The sequence below is a fragment of the Carassius carassius genome, chromosome 24 (genome assembly GCF_963082965.1).
Source record: "Carassius carassius chromosome 24, fCarCar2.1, whole genome shotgun sequence".
In the NCBI taxonomy this organism is placed as follows: domain Eukaryota; kingdom Metazoa; phylum Chordata; class Actinopteri; order Cypriniformes; family Cyprinidae; genus Carassius; species Carassius carassius.
The window spans coordinates 12,035,080-12,055,329 of record NC_081778.1 but is presented as its reverse complement, the minus strand read 5'-3'; the positions used below and the strand labels follow the sequence as shown (position 1 = coordinate 12,055,329).

The window sequence follows — 20,250 nt, the reverse complement described above, 5'->3', positions numbered from 1 at the left end:
CTTTTAAAAACTATAGGCAAATACATCCAAATGCAGAGGTGCAGCGCTGATGAATGGAATGATCTACCAAGGTTGAGCATTTTAAACTTGACCAAAACAAGACACTGAAAGGCAGTTAAGAGACAAATGCAACTAATTTAAAAGAATATAAATACATTTACTCGGTCCAAGTATAGGTCTCTGCAGGACAGTAATGGGTTACCAGTCTGGTGGGCAAGGCCAAAATGAGGGGTGTTTTCAACCGCGTTGCCTGATTGGGGGTGGGGGGGGGGTAGTAATTCACATCTGTTAAAGGTATAGTTTACCCAAAAGGGAACATTCTGGCATTTACTCACCCTAAAGTTGTTCCAAACCTGAATTAATTTCTTTCTTCTGCTGAACTCAAAAGATGATATTTTGAAGAATGTGGGTTACCAAATTAGTCAATGGGGACCAACAACTGTTTGTTTACCCACATTCTTCAAAATATATTTTTATGTTTAACAAAAGAAAGAAACTCATACAGGTTCAGACAACATGAGGGTGAGTAAATGACCATTTTTTTGGTGAACTACCCCTTTAAGCCTTTGCATCAAAACTGAAGTATGCTCTGGGCTTTTTGGTTAGGTTCAGGATTAGTATCAATTATTATAGTGCATACAAAACAGGACTATAAAATAAAGTGCTACTGTGATATATGTGAAAGTAAAATTTGGCTTACTTCTAGCATTCCTTCAATTTAAATAAAATGAAATCAAATAGGATAACAGAATGACACTTAAGAAGATCTTATTGAGTCAGAAGCTGGATCAACTAAAGCTGCTTAAATCATTTGACAAACTGTAGTGACTGATCTGTATCACGAGATGGGAGATGAATCCTGCACTGTAAACCTACGTTTGTTAACACTAAAATTACAGTAAGAGAACAGTCCCCTGCTTTAAATACTATAATACAGCTTAAAATTATTTGGAAAATAATTGTTTTTAATGACAAGCCATTAAAAAAAAATATAAATTAATCCTATTTTTTTTTTTCTCCTACTATTATGGAAGCCCGTTTCCGCCGCTGAATAAAAAATAAAACCAGATAATTGCGGCTTCTCACATCTCACAATTCAGACTTTTTCTCAGAATATTTTTTCATATCTTGCAATACTGACTTTATAACATTCAGTTGTGAGTTATGAAGTCATATCTAAAGATATGAAGTCGCAATTCAGAGTTTTCTTCTCACAGTTGCAAATTCATATCTCACATTTCTGAGAAAAGAAAGAAGTCAGAATTTTGAGAATAAAAAGTCACAATTACCTTGTTTTATTTTTTTTATTTAGTGGCGGAAACGGGCTTCCATAAAGAATTTAAGTTTTAGTAAGTAGAAAATAAAAATTTTAAATAAATAAGTACACTTCCCTTATGTCTGTCGTGACTGGATGGCGGGTGTACATTTGCATAGTGACTGGTGGGTCCTTTCAATGTGAACTTGTGTTCTGTGCCGCTGACCTATCATTGTGCCACCGATGATGATGATGATGAGGATGATGATGGGGCGTCTGGACCGCTGTACGTCTCAGTAAACCCAGTTCACAGGGACCCACTGTGGTTGTGTGGTCAGCTGCTCCACAGCTGCCTGCAGTTTCTCAAAGGCCTTGTCCAGATTGTCATTAACTATAGTCAGATCAAAGTAGTGATTGTATGCCCGCTTGATCCTGGCACTTTCGTCCACTGTTTTCTTTAGGTCCGTTTCCTTAAAAGACAAAAAGAAAAGTCATCAGACTTAATAGTAGCTTCTAAAGAAGCATGTCTCAAAGCCTAATGGTAACTCTCTAATATTTGAAAAATTAAGAAAGTTAATTTGACAGACAGAAATGAGGCTGACCGTCAGGAGCTTGGTTGTGATCCCAGCATCCACCACAGCTTTGTGCATGGCCCGTAGTGTCTCCAGCTCTGGGGCGGCGATGAAAACCACGAATGGCATGAACTCTGATGTCTTCAGTACCTTTAGTGCCTGCAGAGCAAATTTATCAAATAACGTTTTTTTTGTTAGCGATGGGAGAAACTAAAGCTTTTTGAAGCTCTGAATCAACTAAAACAAAGGTTTCCCTGTTCCGAAGCGCTCAATACATTATAACACTAATCCAAGACCATTTAAAAACCATAAAGTGATCATTCTTGAGTTAATCTAGTTGCGAACCCTCTGAATTTTGAAATGTTTCACTGTAAAATCATGTCTGGACTGCATTGATGACTACAGCACACAGGCAAATTTACACAGAATACCTTTTCATCTTCACCAATACTTTCACCTTTATAAAATTGTAATTACATAATTAGATTATCAGGTAAATCAGTTTTTTTTTTAAGATTTAATGTTTTAGTGTTGGTGCTTAAGTATATGAATTTAGGCAGGCACCATCTCTGAGAAACATCTTACACTTTCGCACCACACCAGAGTTCAGACGTCACAGTAAGTTTTATTGCACAATAAGCATTGCATTTTATATATATATATATATAATATAAATCCTAAGGGGTCCTCAAGAACCAGAACTTTGTATACTTTATAAACTTACTTATTTACTATTAAGTCGCCTCAAAAAAAAATGTTTTTTTTAGCAAATTTTGCAAATGTGTGTAATAATCTTACTGTGAATGATTCATCCAGGTTTGTTTTTTTCCTCACCACTCGCTGGTGGTGTATACCACACTTCTCCATTCACTTAAACCCCGCCCCTTTCTTACGATCAACTGCAAGCTCACATTCAGCTCTGGTTTTATCCAATCAACAAACAATGGATGGAACCAAGTGCCTGTCCAAGATTTTTTCCTTTTCCAGTAATAGGTTTCAGTTGGATGTACATCACAATATGGAAGAAAAGATCTGGCGCTACTTCCATTTCATTACAGCTTTGAAATCTCTGGGATTCTTTAAGTAAATATTTTAGCTCAAAAGGGTTTCACTGACAAGTTTGGGAATCCCTGGACATGATTATGGTAGTAACAGGTAGTTTAGCAGATCCTCAACAACTATTAATCTGTGAAGAATATGTTCTATTACAGATTTCAATATACAGTACAATTTCAAAACCTAACTTGCTTAAACTGCTTTTTTTTCTGTCATTCACAAAACCACGCACCTGTGGGTTGACGTCCAGTATGCAAGTACGTCCCGTGTGAATGACTTCATGGATGGAGTCGATTTTGGTTCCATACAGATTGCCGTCATATTCACCATGCTCAAGGTAGCGACTTGCCTTAATGTCTGTCTCCATCTGCTCCCGGGACGCAAAGCAGTACGACTGGCCGTCCTTTTCATCATCACGTGGACGCCGAGAAGTGACTGAGAAACAGACGAAATTCAGACTTTTTATTTGTAAAATGACAAATGTATTCATTATAAATGTAATTATTAACTTTATAGACTCACAAGGTACAGTAGTTCCAAATCGCAGTGGGTTCAACACAATCAGGCGGTTCTTGAGGCTTCGGCGGCCCACTCCTTGTGCACCAATAAGCACAAGAGTTTTTCTCTGGAATGGAGGCATTTTTGCTACTTCTTCATAGATCTGTAATTCATGGCGATCAAATTCTATTAGAAAGAGAGAAGTTTTGAAAGTTAATTTTAAAATAAATAAATAATTACTTGCACTACCATTCAAAAGTTTGGGGTCAGTAAGTTTTTTTTTTTTAAATAAGATTTAATAAGAAAAAAAAAAAGTTTTTAAAAGAAGTCTTATGAATGATGGCTGAAAGAGTTGAACACATGCAAATAGAAAAAAACACATTCAAATCAATAAACATGCTGCCAACACTCGCAACACAACCAAATACAGAAACGCACTGTAAATACGCACAGACCACAATGGAATGCTAACTGAACTGCAAAAAGTGACGACCGTCTGAGACACGTTTATCAATGTCAGATTTTTGTTTAACATCCTAGCGTCACTAGGACCAGGGGCGTCACTAGGCCCTTTTTAGGGGGGCTTCAGCCCCCCTAAACTTCTGCCCAGCCCCCCTAAAAAAATATTTGATTAATACATTTTTGATCGCTTCAGTCCCCTTTAAAAAACTCATTTGAAACGGCGGCAAGCTGCGTCAAGTTTCGGCTCCTCCCCTTATCTCAGTCTGCTTGGATTTAGCGCATTTTTCAATCTGCAGGGGTGCCGAGCAGAGCGAACATCAGAGAGCACGAGGTGTGTGTCGTGTGCGTGCATTTATTGATAGATTGCTAATGCTATGATATTACATCTGCATCGGTGCAGTTCTTTGTCATAAATGCATTGCAGTTTACATAATGTAATGTTACTGGAGCATTGGGAGCACACGGGACGGCTCGGTTTCTCATCCAATACCAATACGTTTCGCTGCGTTCACCTTCAGCCCTTGTGTGATAGTTGTTTTTTATTCCTACAAAAATGAAGTGATTAACACCCATGAAAACATACTTTAGATTCAGAAAACGATCATGATTTATTTTCATTTACTTTTTAAAATTACAGACATATTATTATGTATTTTGACATTACATTATGCAGCCATGCACAGAAATGATTAAAGACACACATCATTGTCTGAAAGCACTAGATGGCCAAGAGAGAGAATGTGGAGTTATTTTGTTTTGTATTATTAAATATAGTTTTGTATTAAGTAATAATGAATCAGCAGGAGTGTCATGACACATAAATTAGAGTAAGCTTAGAGTAAAGGGATTTTTGATTTTCTTGATTTATACTATTTATACTAGATTTGTACTTGTACTTTGTACTATTTATACTTGATTTATAGAAGTGGCAAATTGATAATTCATTTTGTTATTTTTAATAAATAGAAATAAATATAGAACAGATTAATCATATTGCCAATAGACAATTACATTAAAACATGGTTTGTCTATATTCTTTATGAATATTAGCTGGTTAGTTAAAATACTTAAAATGACATTAATTTTCATGGGGTGACTTTATGAATATCCAACCGTATTTTTGATTATAAAGGCTAAAAAGCTAAAATAATTTATATTTCATTGTAGATGGATATACGACATTTTTTCTTGTCGTGTGGGAGTAGGTCTGCAAATGAGCAACAGTCAGGTGAGAATAGAACGTAGACAGCCTCTCACACACACAATACCACTGTGTTCCCAAGATTCATTTCAGTCATTGAACCCTGACATTGTTTTAATTGTCTGCCAATTTCCCTGTACATTTTATAAGAAAAAGCAGTGGTATCGTCAAAGGAAAAAATTCATATCTGAGGTTTGTATGTGAGCATAGAAATGCAAACAGTAAAATGTTGTGTTTGTACTGGAAACATGTGTGTGTGTGTTTGTACAGTGAATGAATCAGGAGGTCTTCATTGTATAAAAAAAAAAAAAAAAAAAAAAACGACATTCCCTATTTTCTAGTGGTCACATCCAATAATTATTTTTTTATTACAGTGTTGTATATGGCTCAGTCAGTACTCCTACTACCATATATGAAATACAGGGAATACAATGGAATAGTGGATTGCAGTAAGGTTAGTAGCATACCACCCTACCCTAATAGTCAAATAATATTTTTTTAATCATACCCTTATTGGGGGCTGAGCCCCCCTAAAATCTAAATCCTAGAATCGCCCCTGGCTGATACTATGATTCCTTAGCTTATTTAAGCTAATGATATTTAGAAAGCTGATGAAATACACAATTACTGAAACTGTGAAATGTTATATAATCTGGCTAGCCTCCCCTTTGAAATTTAGCCATGGTTTTACCATTTAAAAAAACTACTATAGTTTAACCATGGTAGCCACAAATGAACCATGGTTTTGCTACAATAACTATAGTTAAACCATGGTATTTGTACATCTGTGGTTTATACAACTGCTATTCAAAAAATAAAAACAATTATAAAATAAATCACTACACTATAAAACCACGGTTAATATTTTTTAAGGGCTGTTGGGGTGCCCTTGAAACATTTCCATTGTGGTCTGTGCTACTTGCAACACTTTTTTTTTTTTTTTGCTCTCACTGCAAGTATTTGCAGCGTGTTTTTGTATCTGTGTTGTGAGTATTTGCCGCACACATGTTGTCAAACTGATGTTGTCTTGAGTTCTCTCAGCCTCCGTACTTATGCTCACTAAGGCCGCATTTATTTTACCAAAAGTATTACTACAACTTTTAACATATTTAAAATTCTTATTAATTCCTGTGATGGTGAAGCTGAATTTGTAACGTGTTACATGACCATTCAGAAATGTTGATATGGCGCTCAAGAAACATTTCTTATAAAGCAGCACAGCTCTGAATATAATATTTCTGGGGAACACTTTATGCATTATTTCCAACATTGTTTGAAGAATAGAACAAAAAAAACAGTATTTATTTGAAATACAAAATAGATTTATAGGGTTAAAAATGATTTGTCACTTTTGACCAGTTTAATCTAACCTTGCTAAATAAAAGAATGACACCAAACTTTTGAAAGATTAAACATTAATAGCAAAGAACCCCTGTGAATCTAACCTGCATTTTTCGCTGTCAAGTACATCATTTTCTTTTTCTTATTTTTTCCACTTAATGTCCCGCAGAGAATTCCTAAAACAAACCCACAGGTGGAACTTTATTGTTTACAGCATAAATTCAATAAGATGGAAATCTTATACAAGCTTAAAATAATTTAATCCATAACTAGACTTAAAATAAAAAAAGAAACATTCCTTAAACCTCTGTACCTGATCCATCCAGGTCTCTCCTTACAAATGCCTTCCTCTTTTCCTCAAGAAACTGACTGGGGATCAAGCCAGTGCGGCCTCCGTTAACATTACATGCCTAAACAACCACAACAACAACAGAAACTATATAGCTTCAACATGTCAAACATTTCAGCGGTTAAAGAAATCAGATCAAAACAAAGCTGACAAAAACTCTTCTGCTTCTCACTTGCCACCAGTTGGGGTCCTCCTTGTTCACTATGTGCAGAATGTCTCCTTTAGAGAAAGCCAAACCCGCCTCTTTACAAGGGATCAGATTATCTTTGTCAGGAGTGTAGGTGAAATATGGTTTCAGATACACCTAAAGGGCAAAGAAAGTATTGTTACTCATGTTTTTCAACATCCGATTCATTTTAAGCCACTAATTATAGCCTAAAAATGTCATTATGTCATATGATGACAAATGATGATAAAGCTGGGAAGGTGTTTTACATAAACCATCTAATGCTTACATTAAATTGATTAACATCTGCATTCAGTATTGCTAAGGGCCTATGTCCTATTTCACATCGTCAATGTCTTGTCTATAGAAAATGGCAGCCTGGGAAATAAATGCATAGTAACAGACAGCCTATGTTAGTGTGTGTTGTGAATGGGCTTCATAGAGAAGGACAGCAGTATGTTTTCACATGAAATATTTATGGATCCTGGTGGATCTTTATCAGTGATGATTTCCCAACAGTAAACACACAGTGGTCATTCACTGCACATAACCAAGTCAGTGAGTAAAGTTCAGGTCTAAAAAAGACAGAAATGTAGGTTAGGAATGGATCTCTGTAAACCCTGGCCCCCAGTGTTTGCTCTTGTGCGAGGTTTTTAAACAGTATTTATTCAAAGGAAAGTAGGTGAAGGACATACTTTCTTAGAAGCCTTCTCTCGGGGAGTGGGAAATGGTAACAGGGTTGATGTGCAGCAGCACTGTTGGAGGACCTAAAAGTGCAACCATGTTGTATTGGTGTGGACCTGCAAAACCTGCTTAACTTGTGCAGTTTCCTTGTACCGTACATAATGTACATTATAGTCCTATATGTCCTGGTTATGACTCATTGTGGTACAAAACACTTGAATTAGAAAACATTGATTAAAAAAAAAAAAAACCCTAAGGTAATTTGAGGATCTATTTATTTCCATGATTTACAGAGTAGAAAGTAAGGGTGTGCATGCATTCAACTCCTATCTGCCCTACTTCACACAGGCGGTGTTATTAATAGGAATACCATGCTCAGTTTCAGCCCGATGGCATTCTGAGTCACCCAGAGGCCAGGTCTCTCCTTTTCCCTCCTCAAGGACTGTATGGACCCATAAGCCATCAGGAGGTTAAACAGCACTAATAGCAGGACTATGGGACAAGATTGTGCTCTACTCCCAGCATCTGATTATTAGGAAAGATACTTGCAGTTCAAACAAGGATGACCTTTTACATCAAATCCTTGCCACTTCTTTCATGATTTTTGTTTTCATGAAAAAAAAAGTACTTTTGAAAAATATTTTACATAGTCATGTTCATTTATTTAGTGTCCAGTCATGCCAGTAACATTTAAGAGGAAATCAGATGCCCATTTTTCACAAGTTGGTATGATACTTAGGGTCTTCCTGAAATATCTGCAACATACTTTGGGTAAAATTCCTCAGTTGTCTGTAAAACAAACAGCTCTGTTCACAGTGAGCCATTTGGGTGCATGTCTCTTTAAATGTTAATGAGCTACTGCTCACCCCACCCCTCTCTTCATTTGTCTTTGACACAAGACAAGTTTATATATCCATATATGGCTCGGAGGTGGTCTTATTTAAATAGCTGGCTATCTACATAGAAATCGGCTGCAAATTAAAACAGCAAGCTAAATAAATGCAAAAAAGTGAACATTTCATCTGATGCCCCCTTTAAAAGTTTCCTCTCTTTTACTGGACACATTTGATTGTGGAAAAAATGAATCACGTCTGACTATAATAGATGACTCTAGAGTAAAAGTGAGAGAAAAAAAAAAAAAAAAAAAAAAGTATTTCCTCAGTGACACCGGTTACTCAAACCTGGTATCATACATCAAAAAGGACTGTGTAACAAATAAAAAGTGACTTGAGTACATCTGACACTAAATCTGAATTTGGATGAAAAACACACAAAAACCAAATTTTGGGAGGTTAGATTGGTTTGATTTAATTGTTCACATACAAAATAATTAAATGTATGTACATTCAATTTGTATTTATTTATTACAAATAATCTAATAAAAATGACACGTAAATTCTGGCATTAACTTGGTGTGAATATTTTTGGTCTGTAAAATGTCATTTAATCTCACTGGGTTTGCTGTGAATGGGTGGTGTGCTGACCTGTGCAGGTGGAGGCGTGTCCCTGTAGCTGGGCAGGATTTTGAGTGTGATGCTTCCATTGCAGTCCTTTAGCATGTCCTGTAAAGCCATGGGGTCTTTGCCCACCTCTCGGCCGTTCACCTCTCGGATGACATCACCTGCGTGCAGCATCCCCTGTCTGTCAATCATGCTGCCGTGCATGACACGCGCGATGACAAGGTCACCATCCTCCACCCGGAACGTTACACCCTAAAAGAGACGACACCATGACCCTCAGAAATCCCAGCACAAAGAGTCAGACATACTTTTTATTAACGGATAATATTTTTAAACTTTTTTTTCCCTTCTTCTTTATAGGGCATATTAATATAATATTAAAATAATTAAATGTTATTTTCAGTGGCCTTTAATATATATGATACAATCTCTTTACATAAAAAATATATATATATTAAATTTAGTGACTTTTAATATAACAAATAATAAAACAATATCTCATTAAATAATTAACATTTAAATATAATTAAAATTATATTTGAAATTAATTTAAACAATTACATTTAATTAAGGAATACTCTATTGTATATTATTTGAATTATTTAAGGGATACTGTATTATATTATCTATTATGTATTATGTAAAAGCCACTGAAATTTACATTTTTCATTTATTGGATTATATCATTTAATTAAAAGTCACATAAAATAACATTATTTATTCATTCATTTAAAGTATATTGCATTATATTATCAATTATATTAAAAGCCAGGGAAAATAACATTTCTTTCTTTTCGTGACACTTTATATAAAATCATATATTAAAATATCTCAATGTTATATTCAGTGCCTTTTAATATAATATAATTTAATATGCAATAAATGTCTTTTTTAACCAGCACCCTGGTGAATTTCTGACCTTGGCAGACACACTGCACGGTTGCCAACTATAGATCTGCTCGAGTCTGGTTGGCCTTGTATATGGGGTCTAATTTAACAATTAAGCCCAGATCTTGTTAATGATTATGCAGACTGACCCAATGACACCGCATGGATTTGAAACACAAGCTGTGAGTAGAGAGACTCTACAGAGCTAAAGATCTGACTGTCCTGTGAAACTGAGAACATCTGTCACTCACCAGAGGCTCTCCGTCCTTCTTCTGGAGGCTGATCACGCGAACCGTGTCAGCCGGCATGAGGGACGAGCTGGTCATGCTGGTGGAGTTGGTGCTGGTGGGAGGAGCTTCATATGACTTCGAGGCCACCTTGTCGTGAGCTTCTAACAGGGACTGAAAATACCAAGAGAATTCACTCATGTTTAGAGAATAAACAACAAATCACCAAATTAATCATCTTCCCTTTAAAAAACTAATTTGTCCAATTTCTCAAGTGTTTAGAGGTGATTTTGCTTCTTAACTACGGAGACAGCAACCGGATTAATAAACAGTCAGTGTAATGTCATGTAAGACACACACACACACACACACACGTTTAGTACCTGGAAGTGGGGTTCCTTCAGGATCTTACAGAGTTCTGCTGCACTTTCATCATGAGTGGTCAGACTGCTCATATCAGACAGGATCTCACTCACTAGCTCCACGTTATTACTTTGCACCGCCTCCAGCTTAACATCCTCCAGTCGCTCACGAGCCTGAGTGAGAGTGGGCGGAGACTAAATAACTGGAGTATCTCGCCAAGAAACGGATTAATGGATTACGTCTAGATTGATTACGTCTCACGTTAACAAATGCACTGCCAGGTACACTTCAGATGCAAGAGAGTTCCAAATGTTAAGAATAATCATTTATTTGATTTAATCATTAAGAATAATAATTTAATCAAGTATCTCAGGGCTTGATATTTATTAAAACGAACAGATGTTTAACACATTATTATTATTATTATTTAATTTTCTCGTTCATGCTTTCTTATATTTGTTATTTTTCCAAATAATCTATTTTAATACATTTGATTGTTTTCCCCTTGTGCCAATCAGACATTCAGTCTTTAAATATAAAAATACATCATAATAAAACTATGATAAAAAGTGAAATAAAAAAGAATCCTGTGTATTTTTAAGACCCACAGTTTTTTATTTCAATGTTATTTCCATTACACTGAAATTTTTTGCCTCAAATGTTTTTTTTTTCCAATTTAGTGTTCTCGTTCAGCAATCAGTTAGTGAAGTGTGTGTTTGAAACGTATAAATAAATAAAAATGTGAGAAGACGACTTGAGTATGGTTTCCAATCCAGAAATTAGAATCTAGAAACCAGAATCTAGAAATTAGCCTTAGGAAAAAGTTTTAAATTTTTTTTTTAACTTTCCAGGAGTTAAAATTTATAAAAAAAATAAAAACAAATAAATAAAAAATAAACAAAATTTTTATTATTTATATTTATTTTTATATATATATATATATATATATATATATATATATATATATATATATATATATATATATATATAATGGACTGAAAAGTGTGTCAGCACAGGATTATTCAGGGGACACAGACTTCACAAACTGGACATTAATGAAGATCAAACTATGTTAGTCATGCTTATAGTAAACTAACTCTTACTATAAAATCAACAGACAGAACAGTAACACGTACTACATGCTTCTCACAATAGTGCGTTAGCTCCTAATCAAACAAAGTGAAACTCAACCGGTATACCTCACAATCTGAACAATTTCACACAGCTAAATTAAGAATAAGAAGAGGCCCCCTGTACATCACATTCTCATGACCTGTGACAAGACAAACAACTCTTGGCCTCACAAATGTGCACACATGGAAACGGGTTTATACTGATATCAGGTGGCAGATACAAGTTCTCTTATTAACTAATAATTTCAATGACTGTTTAAAATCTAACAAATTTGAGTTTTGTGGCAGTTGATCATTTGATGTCTCCTAATAGATATCAAACTAAGTTAGTTAAGATATGAAGTATTAGTTTATACCTTAGCGAGGGACTGAACTATGGGACTCTCCATAATGCCACGGAGGAAGATGAGGTCGATGTCTTTGGCTCCTGCTGAAGGCGGCAGCTCCTTGAGGTTATCCAGCACCTGCTGCATGGCTGAGGGTCACACACACAATATTAACAGAAATAAAATAACCTAGACTGGAATTAAGGGGATTAAGATAAAAGAATTTATCAAATAAAGCATTCTGACTAAACCCAAACACCAACAGAAATTTACATGAACTGCATATCATCGGTCAACATGAATATATCTTTCAAAAATAGTTTCCACAGCTTCCTACAGCTTGGCTGGTGTGGCAGGAAGTTGATTTGGGATCCTGTTTACAGTCAACACTACACTACCTCCTGCTTTCCAGTAACAGAGAATGACAAAAATACATGTGTATATTGCTGCATCAGAAAGCACTCAGACAATTATAAACAACTTGAGAGCTTCGAAATGGGGCATGTTTATCACGAAGTGGTGTAATTTGCATTGTGCAAACATTAACCATTTCCATGGTGAACAAACCCACACAGAGACCTCTCCCACAATAAGGCAACAAACTGCACGACACGGCAGAGAAATGGTGTCAGCAGATGTAGCTGAAAGAAAACACGGAGCTGAGGGTCATACATGCAGGTCATTGAGCCTTTGAGACGAGCCATTTCATCAGAGCTTGTCTGTAACTTCTCCATCTCCACACACTGAGCTGCATGGGTCCCTCTCTATAGAGGCAAGATGCATTAGACACCGGTAAAGTGTCCTTCAGCGGACTGAAGAGGTCTTCGTTTCTGACCCATACTTGGAAGCAGCTGTTTGCAAAAAGGTCTAAAATCTGTAGACATTAAGTCATCTTTATCAAATTCAATTAAAAGTCAACTGCAGTTACTATGTAGCAATTGCAACCGTTTTTGTGTTTTTTTAGCATTGCTATCCAGCTGCTAGACTGTTCTGGGTGGTTGCTTACTGACCCAAGTCAAAATCCCAAATGTAGAACTTTTTATTCCTTAGCTTTTAATAATGAGGCTGAGTGGATTGATTTATTTATACTTTTGGCTTTTATTAGACCTTATATGATTGAGGCAAAGCAAAGCACTGTCATTTTAATTGACATTAAAAGAAAACCTCTATTGATGTGCTGTATAAAAGAAAACCTCTATTGATGTGCTGTATAAATTGGGGGGGGGGGGGGGGGGGGGGGGTCATAGTCAAAAATATTTAATTCATATTGAGATCATGATTGTTTAACATGATCACTTAATGACTGTGGAAACATTGTCCATTTATTAAGTTACAACAAAAACTTAAATAGTACATTTCCTTTAAATATAATACACTATTTCAATATGTTTCAATACAATAAATCAATATTGTTTTCATTTCACTCTGCTCAGTATGACTCTGGTTTCTCCTTCAATGCAATTTGACCTTCTTTTATGAAGCCGAAAGAAATAATTGTGAAGCCATGCCACTGTCCCATCTCAGTGGATATCATAAATCTCACGCACCCAAGTGATCTATGAGCATCTCATAAACCTGTGAGAGCAGAGCCAAACTCTGCAGGACACCAGTCCTAGAGGACCGAGTTTGGAGACCCCTGCTCGAAGGTGCTTACCTGTGCCAGACTTGGCATTGGCAACAGTCATTATACCTATATCGTAGAGCAAGCTCACGGCTAAGACAAAATTAGTCTTCAAAAGCAATGAGAACCATGCACCTGGGGACAGGAAGAAGCAGGTCCACATCAGAATCTTTATTCACTCTGTTTCCATTTTCATTGAAAACACGATGAAAAAGTCAAATGATTGATAAAAAACACAGAGTCATTTTTAACCATGCACTGTCAGCTAAGTGCATGAGATTCATCCATTTAAGTAGTCTTTGAAATCGTGTGTCACTGTCACTGAAACCTTTCAGAAGACCCTTACACTATGAAAGAGGTGAATTCAAGAGAAAAGGACTTTACCCACAAACAAACCATCTTTACACACAACACTGCATCTACATGATCAGAGATACACCATCAAAGATTTCTGTAAATTGCTGATTATAGCTTCAACATAAACACCACAATCCTATGATATGTGATATGATACGTTTACACAGAGAAGCACGTACAAGAGGTTTTGTGCAGAAACAAGCAAAACTCTCAGCTGTACTTTAGCAATGGCAGCATCTTTGGATAATATAATAGCAGCCGTTATCATTTAAGGAAATGTTTATTTCCATGCACGTCAATCCAGCGCAGAAAGGATAATATTCTGACAACAGAATATAACACTGCATGCTATATGTAATGACTCACCTGTAAAAGTAATTTCAGTGCAGTTCACAGAACCTCATCTGGAGCTCATGGAGACAGAAAAACCTGTGAGAGGACACATTTACAACATTATTAAAAACTGCAAAACCCCCCTTTCTGTGGGCCTACATGAAACATTGCACCAAAACTATATTAACTGAGATTGGCATCTGATTGAACTGAAAACTAATACTTTCATTTAGTTAGCAATGGATTATTGTGGGAAAAATTAGCAGACAGCTTAATGCAAGCAATAACAACAATCTCTTTATTTTAAAAAACAAAAGAGCAGCTCACATACAAATGACGTGCAAAGTGCAAAGTTCCTCTGAAAGTAATAAAACACTTCTGCATGATCACAGAGAACGGTGTGTCCATTTCACTTTTAACATGCATTTAGGAAGAACACATATTTTTAGGGAAGTAAAATCAAACTGAGATACGCTAGCATTCAAAAGTTAGGGGTCAGTATATTAATAGGGCAAATTCATATAATTCGGCAGGGGTGGATTTAATTGACAGTAAAAGTGACTCAAGAATGTTATTGTTACAAAAGATTTCTATTTCAAATAAATGCTGTAGGCTTCTTCTGAACTTCCTATTCATCAAAGAACCCCGAAAAAATTAATTCTCATGGTTTCCACACAAAACATAGCTAGCAGCACAACTGTTTTCAACATTGTTAAATATTAATTGAGCACCAAATCAACCTATTGAAATTTTTCTGATGGATCATGTGACACTGAAGACCGAAAAAAAAATAGCTTTGCCGTCACAGAATTAATTCACACAATAGTGATAATTGTTGTTTTTACTGTTATTTTAATCAAATAAAAGCAGTAAAATTATATATGCATTGTATTGGACTTGAATTTTATATATATATATATATACACACACACACGTCCGATAGAATGCATATCCATTTCAAGGCTCTGACTGCTTAAGGAAGAAGAAAAACACTACGACTGTGGCAGCAGGTGAATACAACAGATTAAGAAGCGTGGAATTTGATCTGATTCATAACGAGATCAAAACAGCAGCCTTCATCTCTCACTTCACAGGGGGTAATTATGTATGAAGCCACAAGAACAAAAAAGACACCACAAAGTTGCATATTATGTTTCAATCACTCCATCTAACATCACTATTAATTGGGAAAAAGGCTGAAGTTTTTAGGAGTCTAATGTTGAAGCCCATCACTGTTGCACGACTCACAGTACACTGGTCATTTAAAACGAGCAGAGTAATGCTGCTGACTCGGTCTTGTGTGATTTGCTATGAGCCACTGTACATGATGTGCGGCTCCACAGTATGCTGTAGAGGAGTATGTTCACACTAATAGCTTGAGGCCGAAAGGCTGGGGAAAACGTAACTAGGCCAAGGTGTTTCAAAGTGGAGCAGCATGTAAGAGAAGCTTACATTCAACACAAGATAAATATATAACATGAGATGTTTCTTCAAACTGTTACATTTTAAACTAACTGCAAACACCACCATGCATTAACTAAACCGCTAACCTTAACTAACCTGACAGTTCAGTCACCTAAAACCAAAGCTACAGTTTTTAGAAAGACAATGAAAAACTTTTTTTTCCTTAAAAATAAAATTACTGTAATATTCATAAATAAATATTACTGGGTCATTCACAATGAGTAACAAACACTGCATTACAGAGCTTATTTTATTATCTTATTGTTGTCTAAAATATTTTGCCACTAAATATTACATATAAAAATAATGTGCATATAAAAGTTACAATTTATTACTGTATAACTTTAATAACGGTTTCACAGAAAGAAGAATTTTCTGATTACCAAAGCTGCTTTTGATGAAAATACAGTAGTAACAGTAATACTGTGAAATATTATTACAGTTTAAAACTAATTTTCTATATTTAAATACATTTTAAATTGTAATTTTTTTTTTGATGCTACATTTTCAGCAGACATCTTTCCAGTTTTAAGTATCACATGATGCCTCAGAAATAATTCTAATATGCTGATTTGGTGCTTAAACATTTCTTCTTATCATCATTATTACAGCTGGTGCTGCTTAATATTTAGTGGAAACCGGGATACTTTATAATTTATTTTTATATTCTTTGTAAAGTCTCCTGTCACTTGTGATCACCTTAATACATCCTTGCCGAATACAATTATAAATGGTCCCTAAAATAAAATAGCAACTAATGTCTCAGACCTCACCATTTTTTTATATAAACATCAATACTGCCTCTTGGTTTCTGATCTGCCTGACATGTGATGTTCAAAAACATAGCTACATGGTTTCCTAGAAGGTGTCAAATAGATGTAATCATCATGAGTCAGACAACAAACAAATCCGAGCGGTGCATGATTCAGTGATTTTCCCTTTTGATTTGCTACTAAACTATGGTAACTCAATAGGTTGAGAAACATGTTTGGCTGCTCGTGCATGTTTGAGATTTGGCCCCATTAAAGTAGTCAGACGCAAATGTAGATGGTGTGCACTTGTATCCTTACGCAGGAAGGTTTTCACGCTGGCAACACAAGCGCACGTGCGGCCCTTTCAACTTCACGGAAACGCAACGCCCGGCGCGCGAGATGCACGCACCACATTGCTCGCGATGTGCTAATACAGCTCTTACAAACCTATTCGTTTTCTCCTACGTTGTAAAGTTAATACTATGTGTTCGTTTTCGCAGTTCTTTCATTCATAGCTTGAACTGGCTGCAAAAGTTATTTTTAATAGTAGTCGCGTAGCGCTAGCGATCAGCTGTTTATTATTAGACGGCTAACTGGATTTAGCTGGTTAGCGCTCCAATCAAAAGTGTCTCCAGTGTGACACAGTGTGTCCAGCCACGTGTAGAGCCCTGTTCACACAAACACCCGCATCTACAATGCCCGAAACAGTCACAGTCCTCGAGACTTACCTCACTGAAGCCCCTGGGTGGACCTGTGTCCCGGTGAGAAATTTAAAACCCCATGAATATCCCAAGCAGACAGAACAAGACACTTATCCTCTCTACTACTCTGTGTCAGTCAAAGCGTTCGGGCCCGCCCCTTTGGTTGACGCCCGTGTGGAATAACCAATCAGATACACGGGATGCGAAAGGACACGCCCACTGACCGTAGGCTGTTCTGCGTGTGCGACTCATTTGTGAAAAATGTGAGACGATTATTTTCTCCTCCACATTACTTCCGCAGGGTGTGTATGACCACGCAAAAGTGTTTAATATTAATGTTATGAGTTGAAGTAATTTAAATTTTATTTAACATTTAGAATTCCCTTTATAAAGAATCTATTAGGGAGCTAGTTTACCGTTTAACAAAAACAAAACATAGCCATCATCGTTATGAAATATTATGTTTGCAATAACAGGAGCACACTAAACTATTGTATGGTCGTTATTATCAGTTATGACACCGTAATAAGATATAATTTTCAGGTACATCTTCTGTCCAGGTGGTGACTTCTATTTTAATCTTATTGTCCAGAAGAGGGCAGCATCAACACATTTAAAGCATAAATTATTTAAATATGTTTATGTGTTGATGATATATATATATATATATATATATATATATATATATATATATATATATATATATATATACACACACACACTGAACAAAATTATAAATGCAACACTTTTTTATAAGCTGAACACAAATATCTAAGACTTTTTCTATGTACACAAAAGGCCTATTTCTCTCAGATATTGTTTTACAAACCTGTCTAAATCTGTGTTAGTGAGCACTTCTCCTTTGCTGATATAATCCATCCACCTCCTATCAAGATGCTGATTAGACAGCATGAATATTGCACAGGTGTGCCTTAGACTGGCCACAATAAAAGACCACTCTCAACTGTGCAGTTTTACTGTATTGGGGGGTCTGGAAAAGTATGTCTGAAAAGTAGCTTAGACCTAAGAATATATTCATGAATAATAAATGTTTTCAGTCTATTATGTGGTTAAAAACTTGACTGTGCTTTAATTAATGTACAACCACTCATTTTAATTTCTTCATTGCATTTAATTGACACTGTATAATTAATAATACAGAACATAATGTCCAAAGTGTATGAAAACAATATCAGAGCAAAGGTTTAAAAAGTTACACACTGCCATTCTCTGGTCACCGCTGACATCACTTGGTGGATGGAAAAAAAAGTAATTACCAATTGGATATTTCCTTTAATCTGTGAAGACAAAATCATATAACATGAAAAAAGTGAAAAAGAACATGAAAAAGAGACAATTATACATGTATATATAAAAAGATAATATCCAGTCTCCAACTAAATAAACTGTTGTAGTTGTAACCTGATCTTGTCATGTTCAGTGCCTGCTTCATCATATGTTGACTCAGGAATGCTTTCTTGTGTCTCTCTCAACAGCAGACTCATGAACCCATGGGCTCAGGACTGCTTCTTTTCCCAAACCTGAGAGACGTTAGCACAATCAGAGCAACGAAAGCATCAGAGGAAATAAAAAGGCTGCACAAAATTAACGTATTCCCAACATATTCCTTAAAATAAGAGAAAGTATTATTTTAATAATTAACACATGATTAGTGTAAAAAAATGAAGACCTATTTCTTTGTAAAGATAATTTCAAAGCTGTTGTCCTGCTTGCTGTATTTCATTTATCAATTTATACTATTATTTTGTTTTTAATCTTACCTTTGTTGTGTGATGAGCTTGATATAGTGTCGTAGTGCAGTAGAGTATCTGGTCATGTCCTCTGCAGGGATGGCTGTGTCTGGTGTGTATGGATATGAATCTGTGACCGTCACAATCCACATCACAACAATGACCATGAACACCAGCTGATGAGAGGGCATCTAGAAAATAAATGAATGAATAAATGCTGCTAAAAATGTGAAGGCAGCCTAGTTTTGAACAATTACAATTACTTAGACCAGAGCTTGATGTTGTTTTTATAAGAATTAGGCTATTTATATTCATTATATACAGTTTTTGTACAAAAATATTAGACAAAAAAAAGTATTAATTAAATATTTGTATTATTAATTACAACATTTGTACTTTTTTCAATTTTTGCACCTTCATAAATATAAATATATAATTTATAATACATGTCAACTGGGCTACTCTTAATTTAAGAACACAGTTAAACCTTTATAAACAATCTAAGCATGTGTTCGTTCACTTATTTACCTACAGTTAAATATGATAGCCTATTGCCATTTTTAATGGTGTAGAATAAAATGTGACTTCAGACAATATAAATCACTGCTAACTGGACTTGGCTGAAACCTTACAGCTCTCTAGTGTTGAATGGTTTAACTTGCATATTAAAACTGACGACCAACATAGGATTAAAACAAAACAGAAAGGTTGTTTTACTCACGTTCCTCTGATCACAGACTCTTTCTTGTGAGGTTTGACTGCCAGAGCAGCTCTCCTGGATCTCAGATGTCCTGGCGGACTGAAGGCGATTGCTCGTCATTTATATACTGTAACAGATGTGGAGCACGCATCTGGAGAAGTGCAGCGCTTAAAACGACAAGAAGGCGTGTCTTCATTGTTATACAAGGTCTAAGAGACAACTTTACAAGGAAATAACTAATTCTCAAACGTCCTGAATGCAGCAGATAAGTAGGCTATATTCAGACTTGTGGCATCATACTCACCTGATGCTGTAATCGCTGCAGAAGGTGTTAAAGTAAATAGTCACTAAAAAATTAAAGCTCTGTCATCATTTACTCACCCTCATATTGTTCCAAACCTGTTATGCATTTCTTTCTTCTGAGGAACAGAACATGGTTTGAAGAATGCTGGTAAAGAAAACCCCAAAATAAAAACAAAAACATCCGCAGGACATGTTTCAGTTAATATGATTTTGGAACAACATGAGAGTTAATTACAATTTACATTTAAAGCAGAACTTGGCAAAATGTGAGAGAGAAAAAATGCAAG

At 35.7% G+C, this 20,250-nt stretch overlaps 1 protein-coding gene and 1 pseudogene across 2 annotated transcripts; both read right to left on the bottom strand.

Moving 5' to 3' along the window:
* Positions 1-1,041: 1,041 nt before the first annotated feature.
* LOC132102827 (protein PALS2-like) lies at positions 1,042-17,385 on the bottom strand. 2 transcript variants are annotated; one of them, XM_059507501.1, is made up of 14 exons: positions 17,237-17,385; positions 14,326-14,388; positions 13,636-13,737; positions 12,012-12,130; positions 10,543-10,695; positions 10,184-10,333; positions 9,069-9,296; positions 6,907-7,038; positions 6,699-6,795; positions 6,490-6,561; positions 3,406-3,567; positions 3,116-3,318; positions 1,858-1,986; positions 1,042-1,725 (listed from the first exon to the last, which is right to left on the bottom strand). In XM_059507501.1, exons 3-14 carry the CDS (start codon positions 13,664-13,666, stop codon positions 1,549-1,551), a joined length of 1,653 nt encoding a protein of 550 aa, XP_059363484.1. In that variant the 5' UTR covers positions 13,667-13,737; positions 14,326-14,388; positions 17,237-17,385; the 3' UTR covers positions 1,042-1,548. The 2 variants fall into 2 exon arrangements, with proteins under 2 accessions (XP_059363484.1, XP_059363485.1); XM_059507502.1 differs by lacking the exon at positions 13,636-13,737 and having other exon boundaries at positions 1,044-1,725; positions 17,237-17,384.
* On the bottom strand, positions 14,340-20,063 carry LOC132103797 (pro-neuropeptide Y-like; annotated as a pseudogene).
* Positions 20,064-20,250: the final 187 nt, after the last annotated feature.